Source organism: Acipenser ruthenus, chromosome 4 (genome assembly GCF_902713425.1).
Source record: "Acipenser ruthenus chromosome 4, fAciRut3.2 maternal haplotype, whole genome shotgun sequence".
In the NCBI taxonomy this organism is placed as follows: Eukaryota; Metazoa; Chordata; class Actinopteri; order Acipenseriformes; family Acipenseridae; genus Acipenser; species Acipenser ruthenus.
In genome coordinates, this window is record NC_081192.1 from 96764713 (window position 1) to 96785708 (window position 20996).

Below are 20996 nucleotides of genomic sequence, written 5' to 3' on the forward strand. Positions count from 1 at the left end.
CCCATGTACCCCAAGATTATGATATAACTGCTGCTGCAGTCACTTACAATAGGACCTCGGTTTTACATCTCATCTGAAGGACGAAGCACAAGGAAGTTAAGTGATTCGCTCAGAGTCACACACAATGAGTCGCGGCTGGGATTGAACCGGGAACCTCCTGGTAACAATCACTGGACCACCAAGGCAGGTTCCAGAGAAAGAGTGGGGGTTATGTATTCTCTATGCTACAATACATTAAATATGTTGTTTAATTTGAAGATTTCTCTCTGCTTTGTTAATAGGTTTAGCTGATGTGTTACAAGCACCCAAATAAATAAACCTTATACAAAACTATATGGGGCCAACACAGTCTATAGAGTTGGTTTGGTTATGTAGCAGGCTGTAAAAACAATGTACCACAAGGTGGCGGATGTAAAACATGAAGCCAACTGCTTGTGTCTTCCTGTTTTTAAGTGCAGTTAACATTGCTGAAACTGCTTGGGATTTTCCAGCCTTTTAACTAAGTATTTTACAATGTTCCTTTAATAGCTTCTGCTTAAATGCCCTTTCCTTCATCCTACACCAGGAATTTCCATTCTATATAGGTGCAATAAAGTACAGAACACAGAAGGCATTTGTTTGCAACTTTGTTTAATGCTCATTAATACTGCCTGAAATGTCCTAAACTTTTTTATTTTTATTTGTATGCATGCACCTATTTAGTGTCTTTATATCGACTGTGTTGCAGTTGAATATCAAGGACACTGTATTAAACTGTAGGTGAAGGACTTTTTTAAAAATTTAAAACAACTTCTGCCTGGAACCGCTTTCATACAGTATATCGTGTGGACAGAATCCTCTCACAACAGCTAACCTTGGCCAATCTGTGTGGTCATCAAACACCCTTGAGAGCCTTGTGACCTCCTTATGACATGGCTTGGTTATAACAATCTACACATTTTATATTTTATATTTATTGCAGAGGCCAAAATCAATGCTTTTTATTAGTAGTTACTCTAAAATTATTTTCCTTTTTCTTGCAAACAAAAAATTAAGTTGAACCCATTTGCTTCCTTGTTTCGCCTCCCTATAAAGAATGCCTGTAGGGTTTGTTTATATGAAAGGTCCGAAGGTTGTCCTTTGTGGCCCATGGGCCTCAGATTGGGCACCTCTGCTGTATAATATTTTTTAAAAGACCATTGACACCCTCACAAAAGTTTACCATAGTAAATTTGCACAGTAATTTTGCAGTTTGCCCATGCTTTTCCCCAAGGTTATTCTATGCATTAACCACAGTTTACTACAGTTTGCCTTTATTACTGTATGCTTTACCTTACTTATCTGGGCTTTACGATGCTTTACCACATTTTCACGCCACTTAATTACACTCTGCTATTGTTTTATTATGGTAAACTTTGATAAGAAAAGTAAAAAAGAAAAAAAGTTTCATACATTCACTAGACCTGGCCATGTTATTAAGCACACCCCACTGCCCTTTTATAGCAGCAGCTCTACACACAATGCAGCTGGTGTCCAGCAGGTTTTGTTGATATCAGGGTGATCAATCTCAGTGTGCATCTCCAGTGATTAACAACAAAATATTCTATAATACCCCTTTCTGTAGTTCCAAGTTAAATGTTTTTTTTCATATTGCATGTCTCTTAAAGAGTAAGTAGCGGAGTTCTGATAATATAGTGTTATACATCTCCACGCGTTTCTACAACTGTTTAAATAATATACCTGTAATTTCTCTTTTTGTTGTTAACATCCTTACAACTTTTTACACTTATAACTTTAAAGCCTGTTTCAAAGCTCTTTTCAAAATGGCCGCTCCACTGCACATCATGGATCGTTATTTCTGTGTTACCTGTTTGACAGTGTGGGCAATAATCCTTACACTAGTAGTATCACTGCACTAGAGTGGCCATTTTGAAATGAGCTTTGACTTTAAAGTTATGTGTAAAAAGCTGTCAGAATGTCAACAATGAAAAAAATTACAGGTATGTTATTTAAATGGTTGTAGCAACACCTGGGGACATTTAAACAATAGTTTTCGGAACCCTGCTACTTAATCTTTAAACTGGGGTATTTAACTTAATGAAGAGGCATCTTCAGCACAACTTAATAAGGGGGAGTTAAAAATCCAGTCAATGGATATTTACAAATATTTATTAATATTTAGATCATAGTTAAAAAAGAAAAACACACACACACACACATAATATAAATTGACAAAAATAGGTACCTTTCAGGGAAAAAAGATGATTGATATAACATGATATACATTGCACCATGAGTGACAATACAGTAAAGTATGGCAGTTATGGAGTGTAAAAAAAGAAATACACCCTATGTTGTATAACAGCAAAACATAAATTACGAAACCCAACTAAAACCTTTCCAGATACTTTTGTGGTCACAAAATTGTTTTACAAAATATAAGTCTGTGTTTCTGTAGACTACTGCGTTTAAAAAATAAAAAAAAAGTATGAAAAATATTAGAACCACGTTGTGTCCTACAACTGCCGTTAGGTGGAATTCATTGAAATATATGCTTACTGAAGAACACTTAAGACTACAAACTAGGAAATATAATAATTAAGACTGAAATTATAGCAAGTGAGAAATATTTGGTTGAGTAAATACAACCATAAATATAAAACTAGAATGTTATATGTTGTTGTTATTATTATTATTATTATTATTATTATTATTATTATTATTATTATTATTATTATTATTAATCGCAAAACGTAATGTATTAATTGGTGATGCTTCTTCAGGCCATGGCGCGGCCCTTTTTCCCGGAATAGGCGGTGTTTGTTCAAACCAGTCTGATGGAGCAACATTTACGTCAGACCCGGAAGCTGATTGTTGGGAAAAACCCTGCAGCCCTGCTGAAGTAATCTTCTACACTACAATATTTGTTTTAATTACAGTACTCTGTTGCATTATGTGATGAGAGTAATTAGGGTACAGGCGTGTTTTCAGCGAATACATTAAAGTTTAAGGAAAGCATGGTGAGCTTGTTGAGCTTGTGCGTTTTGCATTTGTGCAGTTCTTAGCAGCAGCTCTGTAAGCGGCTCATCTTTATTCACGTATATGTGCCTTTATTTTTTGCAGGTGATTATGACAGAAACTTGACTGGACTAGAGAAGGTTTGGATTCATAATGACGGCTGAAAATGGAATCCGACTCAGGATGTGATTATATTTTAATGACACTGGAAACGGGGTTGAGGTTTTTATTTTTACCTAACATCCGGTGGACCATATTTTTACGTTTTCACTGAAGTGAAACTACATCTGAAGCCTTACATATGATATAACAAGCTAACTTACTGTTTTAAACTCCTCTTTTGCGTATACGTTTCATTTCTTGGAGGGTCAAATGGAGCATTCTGGTTGTGTAAATTTATGCAGCCTTACCAGCACCCTCCCTGTTATCCCCTATCAGAAGCTCACTGACTTGCACTACTTGAGCAGGGGAGGGTTTGGCACAGTGTTCCGAGCTCAGCATTCTGACTGGAGGACTACAGTAGCGATCAAGTGCCTCAAGTTAGACTGTCCTGTTGGAGAAAGGTAGGTGCATTGATTGCACAATTATTTCCTTTCCATCTGCCATCTGTCAGCATTAGTTGGGAATTGGCTGCCCCATAGGCATCACTGCTGAATGCACATGTTTACATGGCCTTGTATTTATCTATTGTGACAATGTAGCGGCAAAATCAATGACAATAAATACATGATTACATGTTACTTAACAAACATGGTCTGCGCTCGAAAAAGGCCAAACGTATTGTTTTAAATTACTTTAATTGCATGTTTTTTTTCAAAACATGTTTCAATGCAATGTGTTTATTCTGTATTAAAATTTGAAAGAGAAGTTTAATGCTGTCTGTTAACACAAAATGAATGATATGTAGTGAACTGCAAACACAATACAAGGTCTCGATCAGCTGTTATCTGGGGTCAGATCAGGTCTGGCTCAGGATAACCTTACCTAAGTTAACATTGGGTAGTCCAAGACTAGTGCTAGTCAGGGGATGTGAAAACTGCCGTTTAAATGCCCCTGTATAGATGATTCAAATAAAATCAGTATCATCCTTGCCCTACGCTTAATTGACTAACATATTTTCTCAGTTTTTGAGCAGTCCTATTAATAAACGAAATAAATCATGTTCAGAGTTTGTTGGCTGGCCAAAAATCTCCTTTAATACACTCTCTGCTTTTAAGCACTTAGCAATAAAAATAAAACAATACACATGTATTAAGTACTGGTAGAGAACAAGCTCGTAAAACAAGTTCATGTAAATCCTGAACAAACCCAGCCCCACCCCCCGCCATACACACACTCACTCACTCTGTCATATGATGCAGGTTCCTGTGATTTCCCCTTTGACTTTTGTGACAGGCATTGCATAATCATGTAGTGCATACCTCGCTGGTTGGACTGCTATTGGAAGTAGGGAGCAGCAGTGTTAAATCAGACTGCAGTATATAAAGGAACTGACCCCAGTATACCCTAGTGTCAGCACACGATGTACTATGTACTGAACATCTTATCTTGATGATTTCAACTGAAGTAATGCCATTCACATTGTACTTAACCAATTAAAAAGAAAGAATGTGAGCTAGTGCTATACCCTTGTGCAACGCGTGTCATTTCTAGTCACTACTTGTATACTGTTAAAATTTCAATAAAACGCAGGCACAGTGTAAGTCATCTCACACCTTCTTTCAAGCATACCTCTAAAGCATTATCTTTCCAGAGAGAGTGACAACAGGTCAAATCTGTGATGCTGCTTCTAAAGCAAAGACCACAGGAATGCAATACATACAGTACTCTGTTTGGTGTTTTAATACTCCATTCATGGACTTCAATCAAAGTTTTGACCTGCAACAAAAGTTGTCCACATTATATTGCCAACCTACTAAGAAATTACAGTCATTGTGTTAAATGTTGTTTTTGAAGTACATACGTGGCATAGTACGTATTTGTTTGTGTAATGTAGATAAGGTAGTTCAAATGTGATCTTTTATCTTTGCACAGGGAAAGAAACAGTCTTTTAAAGGAAGCAGAGGTACTCCATAAAGCCAGGTTTAACTATATTATCCAGATTTTTGGTGTCTGCAATGAACTGAATTCTTCTGCATTGTGACAGAATACATGAGCAATGGATCGTTGGACCAGCTACTACATGAGGTATTTATTTTATTATGTATTTATTTAGTTTGATAATTTAATATTGGGGGGGGGGTCTGTCTCTCCGTCCACCTGTCACGTTACATTTTATAAATTGCAATGAAACATTGAATTGCTAATTCCTATTCCATATATTCTGTACACACTGGTGTCATATGTCGGGTTAAAGCTACTTTTGCATCTTACTGTTAGATGCAGTTATAAATTCACAGCTGTGTTGGGGGATGCTTGGTACTGGTGTTTTGTTATTTTTCTATTTCTGTGGTGTCATTTCAGTTTCTTTAGGATTTCTCTGACAAGCTCACTGTTTGAGTGCTAATGCGTCATAACAGAAATGTCATTAAGGCTTGCTCTGAGACATCTCATAGATCAACTGTGCTGGTGCCTTAGTAAATATGCCAAATATCCAGGAGTGCAGAAATAGTAAATAGGGATAATAGGAGGGAGTGTGGTCTGGTGGTTAAAGAAAAGGGCATGTAAGCAGGAGGTCCCCGGTTCGATCTGGCTCCCTCACTGATTCTTTGCAGCTGATGCATAGTTCACACACCCTAGTTTACTTGGATAAAGGAGTCCGCTAAAATAAGCAAATAAAAATAAGGAAAGTGTGAATAATCCCCTTAATATACCATGACATAATTTTTGGCATGTGTATGAGAGAGAGAGAGAGAGAGAGAGGAGAGAGAGAGAGAGAGAGAGAGGAGAGAGAGAGAGAGAGAGAGAGAGAGAGAGAGAGAGAGAGAGAGAGAGAAGAGAGAGAGAGGAGAGAGAGAGAGGAGAGAGAGAGAGAGAGAGAGAGAGAGAGAGAGAGAAGAGAGAGAGAGAGAGAGAGAGAGAGAGAGAGAGATTTAATTTGGTGTTTTTTCCACACAAAAAAAACATTAACTGTTTATAGTTAACGAACATGGAATTTTCATGTTTGGATATCCATTTAATATTCAGACATTTCCTTTACAAGTTGGACCAGTCCTGAAAACCTTGAGGCATTTTTGGAGTGACGTACCTGTATCATATGGCAGACAGAAACAGAATCAGATTGACTCGCTTCCAAAATCTGAAGCAGCACTGGCAACTTTATGTAGCGATCACTATTTGTCAGTTTGTGCTGGATTCTTTTTAAAATGCTAAAGTTTTCTGACAGCTACATTAAATGGGACCAAGAGCGACTGTGTTGATTGTCTGTTTTTTTAAAACAATTTTATACATAGAAATCCCAAACAGACTGACCTATTTTTCCACTTGTTAATTTAGAAACTGTCACACAGATTCTGACAAGGTGGTAAATCGGTGGAAGGCACAGCACAACGTGGTGCTTATTTCTCATTTTTGTCAATCCTTTGTACCCTGGTACAGTATTAGCCATTGGGTTCTTTTGCTGAATCAAGCTGCTTTCAAATTATCTTCTAAGAAACTTCTTTGTTAAAGTTTGAGTCATGCAAGGCGGTACACCAGCACTCACTTACTGGAAGGCACTTAAGGTCATGCCTTAACTTGTGATTGCAACAAAAACACAATACTCTTAATACTCGTAATACTCTTAGCATAACTGATCTTCTGTCTCTGCACTCAGCTATCTAGCAGTAGGTATGAAGCAGTGGTATTAAGCCCATGTCAAGTGTTTTTGATGGTAGAGTACACTTTGAATATGAAATGACTTGGATAAAACATTCTATGGCAGTGTGTCTCTGTCTTTTCTTTTTTTTTTTAAGTAATAATGAAAAACAAAATCAACATTCATGTCAAAGGCTGTCTGGATCCATTTACGTACAAATTCATACTGTCAACATCTGATACACTGCATATCATTAAAATATAACCCTTTTTTGCAATTTTACATATTGTTGCTGACAGAAATATGTTAACACTTTGAAGCACAATTATTTGATTTTTACAAGATCTGTGTTCAAAGAGCTCTACTTTGTTTTGTCAACTGTGGCAATATTTAGATCCACCATTGTTTTAAATAAATTTAACAACCCCCCCCCCCCCCCCCCCAAGCCTAGCTTGATAAGTTTCAGACAATTTCGCCATGCAGTTTCAGCATGGACTGTTGATGAGTATTTTGCATGTTTTCTGTCACAGAGAGAAATCTACCCAAGACTTGCCTGGTCATTGAGACTTCGTATCCTCTATGAAATTGCATTAGGAGTGAATTTTCTCCATAATATGACACCACCTTTGTTACATCACGACCTGAAGACTCAGAACATCCTTCTTGATGCTGAATTCCATGTGAAGGTATGCTAATGTTCAGAGATTCTGTGGAGTTTACATAGAGTACACACTGCAAAACAAAACAAAAAAACTAGATATCTGTGCAATCAACAATTAAAGTAAGTTTGAGATGCAGTACAGTATAACCTCCAGGTTAGAACCACCACACTTGCAAACTGACCAGTCAACCAAGTACACTTGAAGCTCGCAACAGAGGACTGGAATTTTACTGGTTAAACATGGCTCTCTGGGCTTTAAAATAAACAAATAAATGGGTTTCCTTATTATTATTTCTCAGATTAAAAGTGTTGACCTTTTAGGAAAACAGTAAATTAAATCATTGGAAAGTTTCATACATTTCAGACATATGGCCAAGTTTCATGCATGGTGAGGTTCTTGGTTATATCAATTGATCTAAATGCTGGCAGATCCTAAATCCCCTTATCCTTTACAGAAATGTACTTAAGAACATAAGAAAGTTTACAAACGAGAGGAGGCCATTCTGCCCATCTTGCTCATTAGGTTGTTAGTAGCTTATTGATCCCAGAATCTCAACAAGCAACTTCTTGAAGGATCCCAGGGTGTCAGCTTCAACAACACTTGAGAGACTTGCATACATTGTCAGATGTTTGATGTTTTTATAACCTTGAAATTATTTCCATGGCAGGATTTAGATCAATTGAATAAACCTTGCTGTCTTCAGTCCGGTGGGTACCTTTGTGCGTGTATCTGATACCTGAAGCTTCAATAAATATGATTTGAACTTTATATAATGTTTAGGTAGAATGAGACAATTAAAAAAAAAAAAAAAAAAATACATCTTTAATTTTGTCTTGTAAAATTGGTCTTCAAATTAAGACATTCAATTTTAAATGTAACTTTTTACTTTTCTGTAGTAGTTAAATAGCCTATAATTTATCTTTTACTGGTTCATCTTGCGCAATTATTTATTCAAAATGGTAGTGAAAAAAGCTCAGCCACAGCTACTCTTAAATTTAGAAATGGGAAGCAAGTCTTTTTAAACAGGAACTAATCTAATGTGTCCGTGAAAAACAGCCAGTGTTGTACTGTATTTTATGTACTGGGAGTCTACTGAAAATGAGAGAAAGGTATCATTCCCATGAAGAAAGTGAGATTATAGTTTGGAGTGTAGCTATTTCTGTGTTTAAGGAGGAATCTCTGCAATTGCAGTTTACACTTGGGGCATTACCATTTCCATTATTTATTGTTCCAAAATAAAGTAAAGAATATATTGTGTGGTGACTGGTGTAAAACATATTCTGTGTTTGTAGTGAGGCCTGGTTCAGCTCTGCTCGTATTCTTCACCAACTAAGCCCTTGGTTTCATCTGGAGTGCTACTGGAAATCCCCTTACAATTTCCACCGTTAACCATGCATGGCTGTTCTATTACGTGTGTATGTGTAACTGGTGGACAAAATCTGTTACCAGTTATTCCAGCCTGATGAATAATAGTAATAATAATAATAATAGTTGAGTGCTTTGTCACTTCTTCAGTAGAAAACTAGAATGATGTGGTTTTGACAGATTTTGTCATTTGTTTTATTTTTTATTTTTGTATTTTAAAGTTTTGGTCCCAGGCAAGTTCATTTAGGACGTACGTTGTCTTGCTGCCTGTCAATATGACATACATTCTGTGATATCATAAACATTTGACTTGGCTAAACCTTAATTATCACACTATACTCGGTATGGAACTTTCTCATATCCCAGCCTTGTTCTCCCGCCATGTTAAATGAACAACTAAAGTCTAGTTTTAGATCATATTATTACTTCCAAGTATAAATCTTTTGATTTCAGATAGCAGATTTTGGACTTTCGAAATGGCGTCAGCTGTCTATTAGTAAAGCATCTGGCTCCAAGCCACCTGAAATGGGAGGGACAGTTATCTACATGCCTCCAGAAGAGTATGAGCCTTCCAAAAACAGAAGGGCAGATGTGAAGCACGACATGTACAGGTACACACTGCCTTGAGCACACATTTATTTACAGGGGCTTTGTTTTTTTGGTTGTATGACTACACTTGAATAAACATGAATGTTTTGAAACAACTAACATAAAAACATCAAGAGAACCGTTATGAATATTTATGAAATAGTAACCGTTTTACATGTAGTAATTGACTACAGTTGGAACTGTGTGGTGTTGACTTGGCTGAGCCTGAGAAAGTGGCTCGCTCCTGCCCACCACCTGGATAAACTGATAATCTTTACAGTGTTGCTGGTCATGTAACGATTGAATCAAATACTTCCTTTACAACACTGCACTTGCCCATATGGATAGTGAAGAATAAAGATTAAATTGTATTAGAATACATTATTAAATATATCATTTCAGAGCTGTATATAGAAAAGCTATTGTAGCACCGTTAGCCTACTTACTCATTTTAATCTTGATGAAAATCAAATGATAAGGTCTGGCATAAAATGTGATCCAAGTGAATGTTCACTCTTGCTAGTTCATGATTAGCATACCCATTGTATAGCCTTTCCTACAAATTGGCTGCTTGTTTGTGGGTAACATAATATGTTACTTGGTTGGCATGTGCTTCCTAATCAAGACATTTATTGCTCATGATTTAAAATTGAAAACTCTATGGGCCATTTATGGAGAACAGACTTCAATGCTGTAGTCGTTACTTTTGGCTTCTGTTTTAATGGGACTACTTTGGTTGCTGGAATAGTTAGTAAGCATACACAACAATAGAGGATCTTACATAGAACACATAATATAATAAAACATAAAAAAATGGAGAGAAATTAAATAAAATTGCTGTGATTTGTGACTAAAATGTAAAATCTGATTTTTGTAATTGTTTTTTTTTTATTACAGCTATTCAATAATTATGTGGGAAGCCCTATCAAGAAAGATACCATTTGAAGGTAATATCATATAGCATTTTGTATTTCATGCCTTCAGTGCCACAACACGTAACAGGTACGTCATCTAAACGTACTTACCCAATTCCCAAATGTACCAGGTACATCAAACTGAAACAAAAAATAAATGACATACCGACTGACCGTAAACACTCGAAAGAGTTCACTGGGAAGTTCTTGAGATGAAAGGGCCTCTCTTGGTTTAGCTGGTTCAGTTAAGGGTATAAAGTAACTTACAAAGTAACAGCGTTGTTAGAATATAATGAAGGGCCTGCTTTTATGCTGTTGCGCGTCATTTGCGGTGGCTTTGAAACAATCGGCTTTAAGATCCAACCCTGTTCCAGCAGAGATTGCAAATTTGGAAGTTAATTTTCCGATCAGAGTTGAATTTATTAATCTGCATCACATTTATAGTATGAATATATAAGGTTGCATCTGTTTATTTGCTGCAGTTTGACATTGTGATTGAACTGCATAAGCAGCTTACTGATTCAAGCTCTAATAAATGCAATCACTTTCAGCAGTCAGCCACGTGATGACTTGATTACATTGACCTGCCTGATACAATGTGAATTGTGTCCAGCAGGAGTGGACTGCTCTCAATCTGAAACGAACAAACACAATCTTACATCTTTTCAATGTTTTGGATCCTTAAGTACTTTTGTGTGGTTTTAGCATATGTTACATATTGTTTTGCTCATTTATATTTCTTACACCTTTCTTTCCATATAACTGCTGTACTTGATATTATTTTATTTCTATTACCCCTGACCCCCTCCCTGTACTGATTTCTCATCTACAAACACATTTACTTTGTAATGATATATTGTATATGTCATCAGATTGTGTCCGTAGTACAGCAGGAGATACCTTAAACAGTCACTGTTTATGTAAAACCATCCTTCCCCATGACATTGTTAAATACTGCCAGTAATGCAACCCCCCCACCCCCCAAAACCATTCTCCTAGTTATTTTTAAAATTACATTTTCATGATATATGCACCGGCACAGGTTCAGTGAAAACTTTTTATCTCTTACAATGGTGTTTTAATTTTTTACAGAAGCTACAAACCCCATGCAGATCATGTTTAGTGTTTTGAGAGGAAGTCGTCCAGATACCAGCGAAGACAGTCTGCCGTTTGACATCCCCAGCAGAGACACCTTGATAGAGCTTATGACCAGTGGCTGGGCAACAAATCCAGATGTACGCCTCTCCTTCATAAGTACGTTTTTGATTTTGATATGTACGTATATATGCACCATTTGGCCACCATAGGGTCACCAGTCACCGGTCAGGTAAAAATGGCCTCATCTAAGAAGCTGATGTTATCTGCCACACTGACTGTCTGTTCTTTCATCCATTCAAATAATCACTTCAGGCATGCGGTATGTGCTACTGCTAATGTTTGTACAGTGGTAAATTCGTTATGAATGAAACGTACTACGATGAAGAATTGTCAATGCACTTGACCGGCTAATACCAGTCACCTGTGCTATTTTGTTTTTCTTATTGACCGTTACGGACTCGCATCGACAGATATGGGACATCTGATTCTCTTGAAATCTGCTACACTTCCGATCTGAAGGAATCGTTCCGCTAATCTGTTGATCATTCGTCTTGGAATTGTGCCTAGAAGGTGCTTGCTAGCAAGAGCATTAGGTGTTGTAGCACTGTTAAGTTTTCGCAAAATTAGCTCGGTGCGACCTGAAAGTGTAAGCTTTGACATTCTTCGCATGTCCTTCTGCTGTGAGTACAGAGGAACTAAGTATCCAGGCTCTTTATACCTGAACAACCCTCTGATGGCTCTGCTGTGGAATTCAAAATCTAGTTCTAGGTATAGCATTGATTTACAGTAGTATTCATTAATACACTTTATTTAAAAATGTTCTTGGTTACTATACTTACTGTAGGCTTGCACCTCACAAAATACTGTAATAAATCACTTACTTTTCAGTGTAACATTTATTTTTGGGCCAACGTCATGAAACTGTTAACTGTGTACCAAGTTACAGGGGCTTTGCTACTTAGTGCAATTATTTCAAAGCAGCTTAACCAATGTGGCTAGTGGAGATTTCCAAGCTAATGAAAATCACAGCAAATAAAACATGGGTGTCAATCTTTGTACTTGACAGTCTTTGTACAGATTTTAGAGCAGAAATAATAATAAAAAAAAAAACTTAGGTGTCATGTTTGACCCAGACCTCTCATTTGAGGCACACATTAAAAATGTTCCAAAAATGTATTTTTTTCATTTAAGAAACAATTCCAGATCGAGAGGTATTTTTCCAGACAGGATGCTGAGCAATTTGGTGCATGCTTTTGCATCATCAAGAACTGGTTATTGTAATGGTGTTTTAATTGGTATTGGTAGCAATGTGATGTCTTGTCTGCAACTTGTACAAAATGCTGTTGCAAGAGTTTTAACTGGGACGAGATCATATCACTCCTGTGCTGGCATCTCTGCACTGGCTTCCTGTCCGATTTAGGATAGATTTTAAGGTGTTGTTATTAACCTTCAAGGCTCTAAATGGTCTTGCTCCTTCTTACCTTAAAGATCTATTAACATCATACGTCCCCAATCGGTCACTCTGATCTGAGGATGCTAGGTTAGTTTCTATACCCATTATTCAGAAAAAAAATCAGGTGGTAGATGCTTCAGCTATATTGCATCGAAATTATGGAACAGTACTGTAAGGGAAGCTCCTTTGATTAATGTTTTTAAATCTCGATATAAAAACACATTTTTATAGTCTGGCATATCCAGTTATCTAAAATGATATTCTCTCGTCTCTATATGGCATATTTTACTATTTTACTTTTTAGCATTATTTGAATTTTATTTATTTTAAATACTTTTAACTATTCTTGTTATTACAATTACTGTTATTACTTTATTTATTTTTTCTTTAGTTTTTTTCTTCATGTAAAACGCTTTGTGCGGCCCTCATGAAAGGCACTATACCAAAATAAAGACTGATTGATTGAATCATACCAGATATATACCTATTTTTTACTGTGGATACTAGCATTTCCATAATCTCAGCTCACCTGGTCAGAAACAACTCATACTGAAAGTCGTGTAATTAACATGTTTCATTGTGTTCAAAAGAAGAACCCCTGTCAAATGGTGAGCGATTTATTACGGTATTATGTGAGGCCCTGAAAAGTAAACGCCAAAAAGGAGAAAGCTTAAATAGGAGGCTGTGTGGTCCAGTGGTTAAAGAAAAGGGCTTGTAACCAGGAGGTCCCCGGTTCAAATCCCACCTCAGCCACTGACTCACTGAGTCACTTCACCTCCTTGTGCTCAGTCTTTCGGGTGAGACGTAGTTGTAAGTGACTCTGCAGCTGATGCATAGTTCACACACCCTAGTCTCTGTAAGTCGCCTTGGATAAAGGCGTCTGCTAAATAAACAAATAATAATAATAATAATAATAATAATAATAATAATAATAATAATAATAATAATAATAATAAATATACTGTACTGGTACAATGCATTGTAATAACGGCTGAAATACTAGAATAACCGTTTCTTTTTTTGTTTTGTTTTTTGAAGAGTGTTTAATCGAACTGGAACCTATGGTACGAAGGTTTGATGAAATAGATGTGCTTGAAGCAGTGCTGGAAGTAAAGAAATCCAAAGTAAGAATCAGTGTTTGTATTGCAAATATATATATATATATATATATATGTATATATATATATATATATTCTTGTTTTTCTTAAGGTGTAGTGGAATATTTATTTATATTTGGTTAAACCCTTTCTATTCTCCTCTTTTCAACTTTAAAACATATCCCAGGGTACAACACTATAAGGCAGACTTCTCGTGTGTGCAGGACAGTGTCCCTTACAGATACTGTTGTCTTTCGTTTTAATTATCAGGAAGGCACAGCATATAGAGTTCTCTGTCCATTTAAAGTAAGAATGGGGAAGGTGTGGAGCAACACGAAGGTGACGTCTGCTCTACAGTGTGGCACCTTCACCCTCTACACTGGATCAAGACAGAAAATAGACACGCGCAAACTAAATAATGCCAAGCCATATACACCTGTGACTGTCTACATCGGGCAAAGAATAACTAAAACCTCTTTGTCTGTTTTCAGTTAGTCAGTGGATCACGTTATTCATCAAGTTCAACTTTTGAGAAGTGTCAAAAAGGACAGAAAACTCTGAATGTAATGAAAAACGTCCCTCCTTGGCAGGTAAGACAATATGTGTGTAATATATAAATGTTGCTACCAGGTTCCTGTTCTGTTCTTATCACGTTATTGTAGCAAGAACACAATGAGCTTGGTGAGCATACCACAGTAATCTAGTTAAGCTGTGGCTGAACCACAGTCCATTATATCATATAAAAACAGGCATACTTACATTCATTATGATGTACTTAAAGGAATAATAACCAAGCCTTTAAAAATAAGTTCACTTCCTGTGCAGCGGGTATTAAAACCCTGCACGGGATCCTGTGTGCGTTCGAGAGAGAGTAGAGAGAATAGCGTGTGAGCCTCTGGAGTCGTCCTAGTAAAGTATACAGCTGCTTTAAGACCATCTCAAATGTCTTGCTGAACTTTCTGAAGGGCATGTGTTATTGTGTCATACATGCTGTTACAAAGTTCCTCATGTTGTGTGTTTTAGGACAGCAGCTCTGCCTCCTGGTCCTGTTCAGAAGAAGCTGGCTTTTCACAGCCCCAGTTCCTGACAGTCAGCTGTGCTCCTCCTTCTAACATTGTTCCTTCCAGAGGCAAGTTTTTACTATATAAGCAAACCCCTCTGTGGCACACATCATTGAATGCTGTATCCTAAAATCAACTTTGATACACAGGCAACTTATGTTACCACAGTTGATCGCAAATGCCAGATTTAGATTTTTTTATGAGGATAGTTGAGCAATCCTATAGGTTTCAATATATTGTACATTACAAAGCCAGTTGTTATTTTTATTTAATTTTTTTTGCTTTCTGCGTTAGCTACATTGTGACTATGGCTGTCAGCCTCCAAATATCAATCGATTAATTGGGCACACAAAATCGAATCGTTTGAATAAATATCGATGATTGTATTGCTCACATACATTTTCGCGCCATTCCTCTCCCCACGACGTGATTTATTTTAATGTCATTGCTGTTATAAGTAAAAGCTTGTGCACAACAATTGAATGTGAGGGTTAATTACGCCTTGGTAGCAAGTTTAACATACTACAGGAGTGTTACTAAAATATTTATTCCAAACAGATTACAGTACTTTGGAATGTAATCTATATAAACTAGACACGAGTTTATGACATTTTTTATTCAGTGACAGCTGCAACATCACGCATTGCAACTTGTTAATATTGTACCACGTAACCTTCACTATCTGGGAAACACACAATGCGGAAATCCGAAGAAGAAGAAGAATATTGATTTACTTACCTCAACGTGCATATCCACTATAGGTCAAGTTGATCGTTACTCCAAAATTGCATTTAATGTCGCTGATCATTTAAAAAAAAAAAATGTTTTAACGTTATTGAATATTGTTAAATCTTCATTATATAGCAGTTCATTTTGAAACTCTAAAGAAGCACAAACTATGTAAGTCAGTTTTCTTCAATGTGCACAATTTGTTTACAGGCTGTTTGCCAGGAATACAAGCCTGTCATTCTGCTCTGGATTCAAGGCTGCACGCTTTTTTGTTTACATTGAATACACAGAGGGGCGTACTTACAAAGCATTGGTAGGATGGGACCAGCAAATCAGATGCTGGTTAACACGAGCAGGAAAAGAAGAGCACGCCCACTACTTGTCTGGCAGAAATACTGTAAATAGCAAGGGAGGGCGTTCAGTGCAGTTTCGTTGATAAACTTAAATAATGTTATTAACCATGCACGTTAAAAGATGTAATTATTTAATTGATTATCCAGTATTTATATCGATTTGTATATAATGAGGAATGGAATCGATCGAAAAATTGATTTTCGATTTAATCATAGCAGCCCTAATTGTGACTTACATTTTGTTAAAAACAATGAAGTTTACGCACATTTAGAGGACTAGCTGCAGTTGTTGTAAGCACCGTTTCACCACAAACGTCCTGGCATGGCTTATTCAGCAAGGTGTAACCTTAATTCAGGCATATAGAAATGCTGTGGTTAGTTTGAATGGTTACGGACAGTATACTTTAGCAGTTCAGCTATGTTAAGTATTTGTTCTGTTTTCTCACTACTTACAGTACAATTATATTATTGACACATATACAGAAGTGCTATTTAAATAGTTTCTCTCTTGCTTTTATATATATATATATATATATATATATATATATACACACATACACATATACACACACACACTTAGGTCACACACTGAACTTTTGATTTTGTTATGATATATACATTTTAAAAGTTGCTCGATAATTACCTTCTCACCCTCTTTTTTTTCTCATTAACAGATTTGCAAGAGTCTTCAAATGATTCGTATTCAAAAAAGATGGATTTTAAAGATAATTGTAATTATAACATACCAGTGCAATCAGGTAGTGAACTTTTACAATATTGTTTTATTGTTTTAGTAGGGACCACATTTTGTAAATTGTACAAGAGGTATTTTCAAGTAGTTTAATTAGTAACAATCAACCATAAACTCTGATGTTCTTTTCTAAGACAAACGTTGCATCTCATGTCATCGGTGTATCAAATATGAAGGACTTTGCTTTATGAGGTTCTTCAAAATCAGATACTTGGTGTGCCAGAGACAAAAACAATAACAGTTAACAGAATATATAAACTATTTTAATAAATAAATAAATAAATAAAAAACACACACCACAACACACTGAAGCCCTTAATTAACACCATGGGAGTTTACTGCAAGTTTGAACCATTATTTTTTAAATTTAGAAATAAGTGTTACTGTAACTTTGTTACTGTAAATTTAACAGAATAGCTTGTTTAGTGCCAAGTGTGTGTTATAGGTTTTAGTGTTTTAGTCTTCAGTTGGCGATCATTTTAGAATTTAAATTTATCTATTGGTTTAATACATTTTCTCTTTTATAGGACTCATCCATCTGAATCCTCTATCAAATATCCCGACTGCCCCGCCCATGACTTTGATTGCCCAGAGTTTTGAGGATAACATGCCTAATCAGCAGAGTTACCAAACTGCCAGAACACAGTCAGGCTTCAACATTCCTTGCAAACCATCTGTCCCTGAGTCTCAATGTGCAGCTCAGCTTAGTAAAATGACTTTGCAACCCAGTCCCACAGGTATATCAATCTAAATGATTTATACTGATAATACACTACGATATTCAACTCGAGGATGAATTTGAAGAGGCAAATGTTATGATGTGCACTATGTTCCGTCAAGGTTTAGCAGCAAAATAAAGCAAATACCAATTATCAAAATACATGAAACCACAATACTACTGGACCATCGGGTCTTTATAATGATCAAAATGTCAGCTGATCTAAATCATAATTTTCATAAGTTTAAAAGCAGGAAAAAAAATACCCATATTGTTTAAAAAATACTTTTGAACCGGTTTAACTGGAAATGAATCCTTCTATAAAATGCTATGTTTGCAGTCAAGAAAACCTTGCTCAACATTTGCAAACCTCAGTAATATGAAGCAGGGACAGAGGATCGTTTCCAAAAGTTGTCAGTTTAAGATAGCTTTTCAAGAGGTTTTTGCTTTTACTAGAATGTCTGTACTTTCAAATTCAGTAATCGATCCTGGAATGCTCTTATCCTAATGCTGTGTATGGCTTGTTCCTTAAAGTGCTTAGATCATGTTTGTGTGGGATTTTTCAATGCCACGTGAGTCGGTGGTCTTTGAAATTTTTGATTCACCAAATGCCATGTCCGATTTGCTTGACCAGTATGCAGATTTATATTAAAGACAGGTGTGTGGCAATGGAATTCTGTGAGTTGTGAGATGTAAAAGGGATTTAAAAACAGGTTTGCAGTTGTCATTAAAAAAAAAAAAATGCTTACTTCCCTTATATGAAAGAAAGTGAGAAGGTAATAAGGTATGTTCCCTTTTGTTTTAGTTTTTATTCCAGAGTATGCACAGCCAGGAGTAGCGCATCAGTGGATCCAAGCCAGAAGAGAGGATGTTGTTACACAGATGACTGAGGCTTGTATTAACCAGTCTCTGGATGCACTTCTCTCCAGAGAGCTCCTAATGAGAGAGGACTACGAACTCATTACCACCCAGTCAACAAGGACTGCTAAAGTCAGGAAGCTGCTAGATACTTGTGACAGTCAGGGAGAGGACTTTGCAAGAATCATTGTTCAGAAAATAAAGGATAACAAGCAAAAGGGACTACAGCCTTACCCAGACGTGTCACCTTCCGCTTTCGGTGCATCTTCATTGACCTTCGAGAACCGGAAAAACTTGTAACGTTTCAACCTGTTTTTCAATGCATATGACGTTGGATTGCCTTCTTCAAAAGAATGTGTTCTCAATAATTCTATGGAAGTGGAAGTGTATTTAAGTATTGAAACTCAGTGATCTTGAAGAGACTGAGAATTGGACCTTGTTATACAGGATTCTGTTATAATGAAAGTAAAGACCAAACTCTTATTCTGCCAAACTTTATTTGATGTAAGCCTGAAATGTCCGCAGCTCTGAAGATTAGTTTTCGATGGTTTTAATAAATGTGTACACCTTCTATCTACAGCCTTAATCTGGTAAATAATACAAGGATACAGCACAGTAATGCAATACTCCTATTGTTATGGTTTTAAAGTCTTTAAAATCGTACTACGTAGAAAAATGCAACATTTAGCTTGCTATTCAAAGTGTAACTGTAGCAAAAACACAGACTTAAAAAGGAACAGCTGGGTTAAGATAGTGTTTGTTTCAATTTTTTTTAAACACATTTGTGCAGCTTGCTCAGTCAATTAGAGTCCTTTGGCTTTAAAAAAATCTTTGCTTTTAAAATGTTGGTAAAATTGTTCGTACTTGCTTTGAAGTCTGCCTCACCTCTGTCTGGATGCATTTGTTGTCACAGTTGTTTTGCCTTCTCCATAACCAGCATAACGTTTATGGAGAGCTTTAACAAAACATCATCATTTTCAGATATGCGTATGATGCATCTCTGTTTTTACTGCTTTGCTAACTGTTGGATTTTTTTTTCTTGCCCATTTTTTTTTTTTTTTTTAACTTGGATGACAATTTCCCGATACGGTATTCCCATTGCCGAGTATGATGCCAATGTCAAGTTTTTAAAAAAATATTTGAAATGTTATCTTTCAATTGAAAGTGTAACACATTTGCGTTTCCCAGTCCTTACCATTTCAGTAGGTTAACGTTGCACTTTTCTAAACTGGTTTCTGGTTGCATTGTGGGCATGGTTGAGTGATTGCAAACTTCCAGCTCAAACTGGCCGTTCGGCTGAGTGGTCAGTTCATAAGTATGGTGTTTGTAACTATTTTTCTACTGTAGCTGAATCTGTTCCTAAACAGAGCTAGGCCTATCTGTAGCCAAAACTGAGAACAAAAGATTTCATAGAATAATAATAACCTAGGAAAAGTTAAGAGGTCCGTTTTAAAAATTAAATATTCCTACAGCATTTGTTTTTTTAAACCTTAATGAATATCTAGAAATGGATGTTTTAAAATGCAATATAAGTGTCACTGAAACTTGTTTCTTATTTTAACATGCAAATGCTCTGCTGCGATACCTGCTTAAAAGTAGGCTCCATTTTTTTTTTCTTTTATCTTGGTAAAAAAAAAAAAAAAAAACCCTATTGGAATGATGGCTCATTTTCAAAGGTATATTTATTTTTTTCTAATGCTTTTTAAAAACGTTTTTTTCACTTGTTTCATTAAATTACATCTTGCTGCTTTCTGGAAAAATGTTTGAAGAAAAAGAAACATTCAGAAATACATTTTTAATGTGGTTTTGTTGTTGTTGCTGGCAGCTGCAGTAGCTGGTTTCCCAGCTGATTACCATGGTTTTTATCAAGACTTTTTAATATCGAATATGGTGATCACTTTAAATTTAGTGTTTCCTTTCAGTATCAAGATTGTAGACCATTGATGGTTCATTCCTAATTGGTTAAGACTTTCACTGGGACTTTTTTATATTATGACTCTGTGGATAGTTCTAGACGTATGAAAACAATCCAACAAATCAAGTTATTAAAGTCTTGAATCGGAAAAATGAAATGCAGGTTTGTTTGTTTTTTATTTTAAGGAGTTTTCTTTTACCTTATGCAGCACTTTTGCTGCAAGCATTACTTCCACTTCTACCTTTAGAAACTGCTTCCACAATAAAGCACTTGTCAATATACATGTATCCTATAGTTCCAAAAATGCTTTTTCAAGGTTGTGAAAAAGTTGGACACGAGGAAGTTACATGAGGAGATTCAGTGCCGTGTGTATTTTGGCTGTGTTTTCGTATCTGAATATCCTGATATATTCTGTGCTGTGTCGTGCTAACCTGTGCTGCTGAATAATACAGTTTGTAGAAGTAATTTGTGTCATATCATGGTCGTTGTTATCAACGTGGCATATTCAAGACTGGATACACAGTGTGGCAAACTTCATTTTTTCAGGATTTTTCGAGCAGTCGGTGCAAAATAAAATTAAATACAAACTTTATGTACATATTGTGTACCTCTCAGTTGTGCTTTTACTGCACCTGCTGTACTCCCAGTACATTGGAGGGGGGAAATAAACAAACTATAAAAATACATCTTAAACGGTGCAC

General features: G+C 36.2%; 1 protein-coding gene across 1 annotated transcript; it reads left to right on the plus strand.

Moving 5' to 3' along the window:
* The first annotated feature begins 2761 nt into the window (after positions 1-2761).
* Positions 2762-18953, plus strand: LOC117399479 (receptor-interacting serine/threonine-protein kinase 2-like). The gene is given in 14 exon segments (XM_059023128.1): positions 2762-2999; positions 3103-3560; positions 5032-5117; positions 5120-5184; positions 7264-7419; positions 9214-9371; positions 10246-10295; positions 11355-11516; positions 13852-13937; positions 14402-14500; positions 14934-15039; positions 16728-16811; positions 17332-17541; positions 18328-18953. Coding segments are annotated over 13 exon segments (1806 nt in total). The 5' UTR covers positions 2762-2999; positions 3103-3369; the 3' UTR covers positions 18681-18953.
* Positions 18954-20996: the final 2043 nt, after the last annotated feature.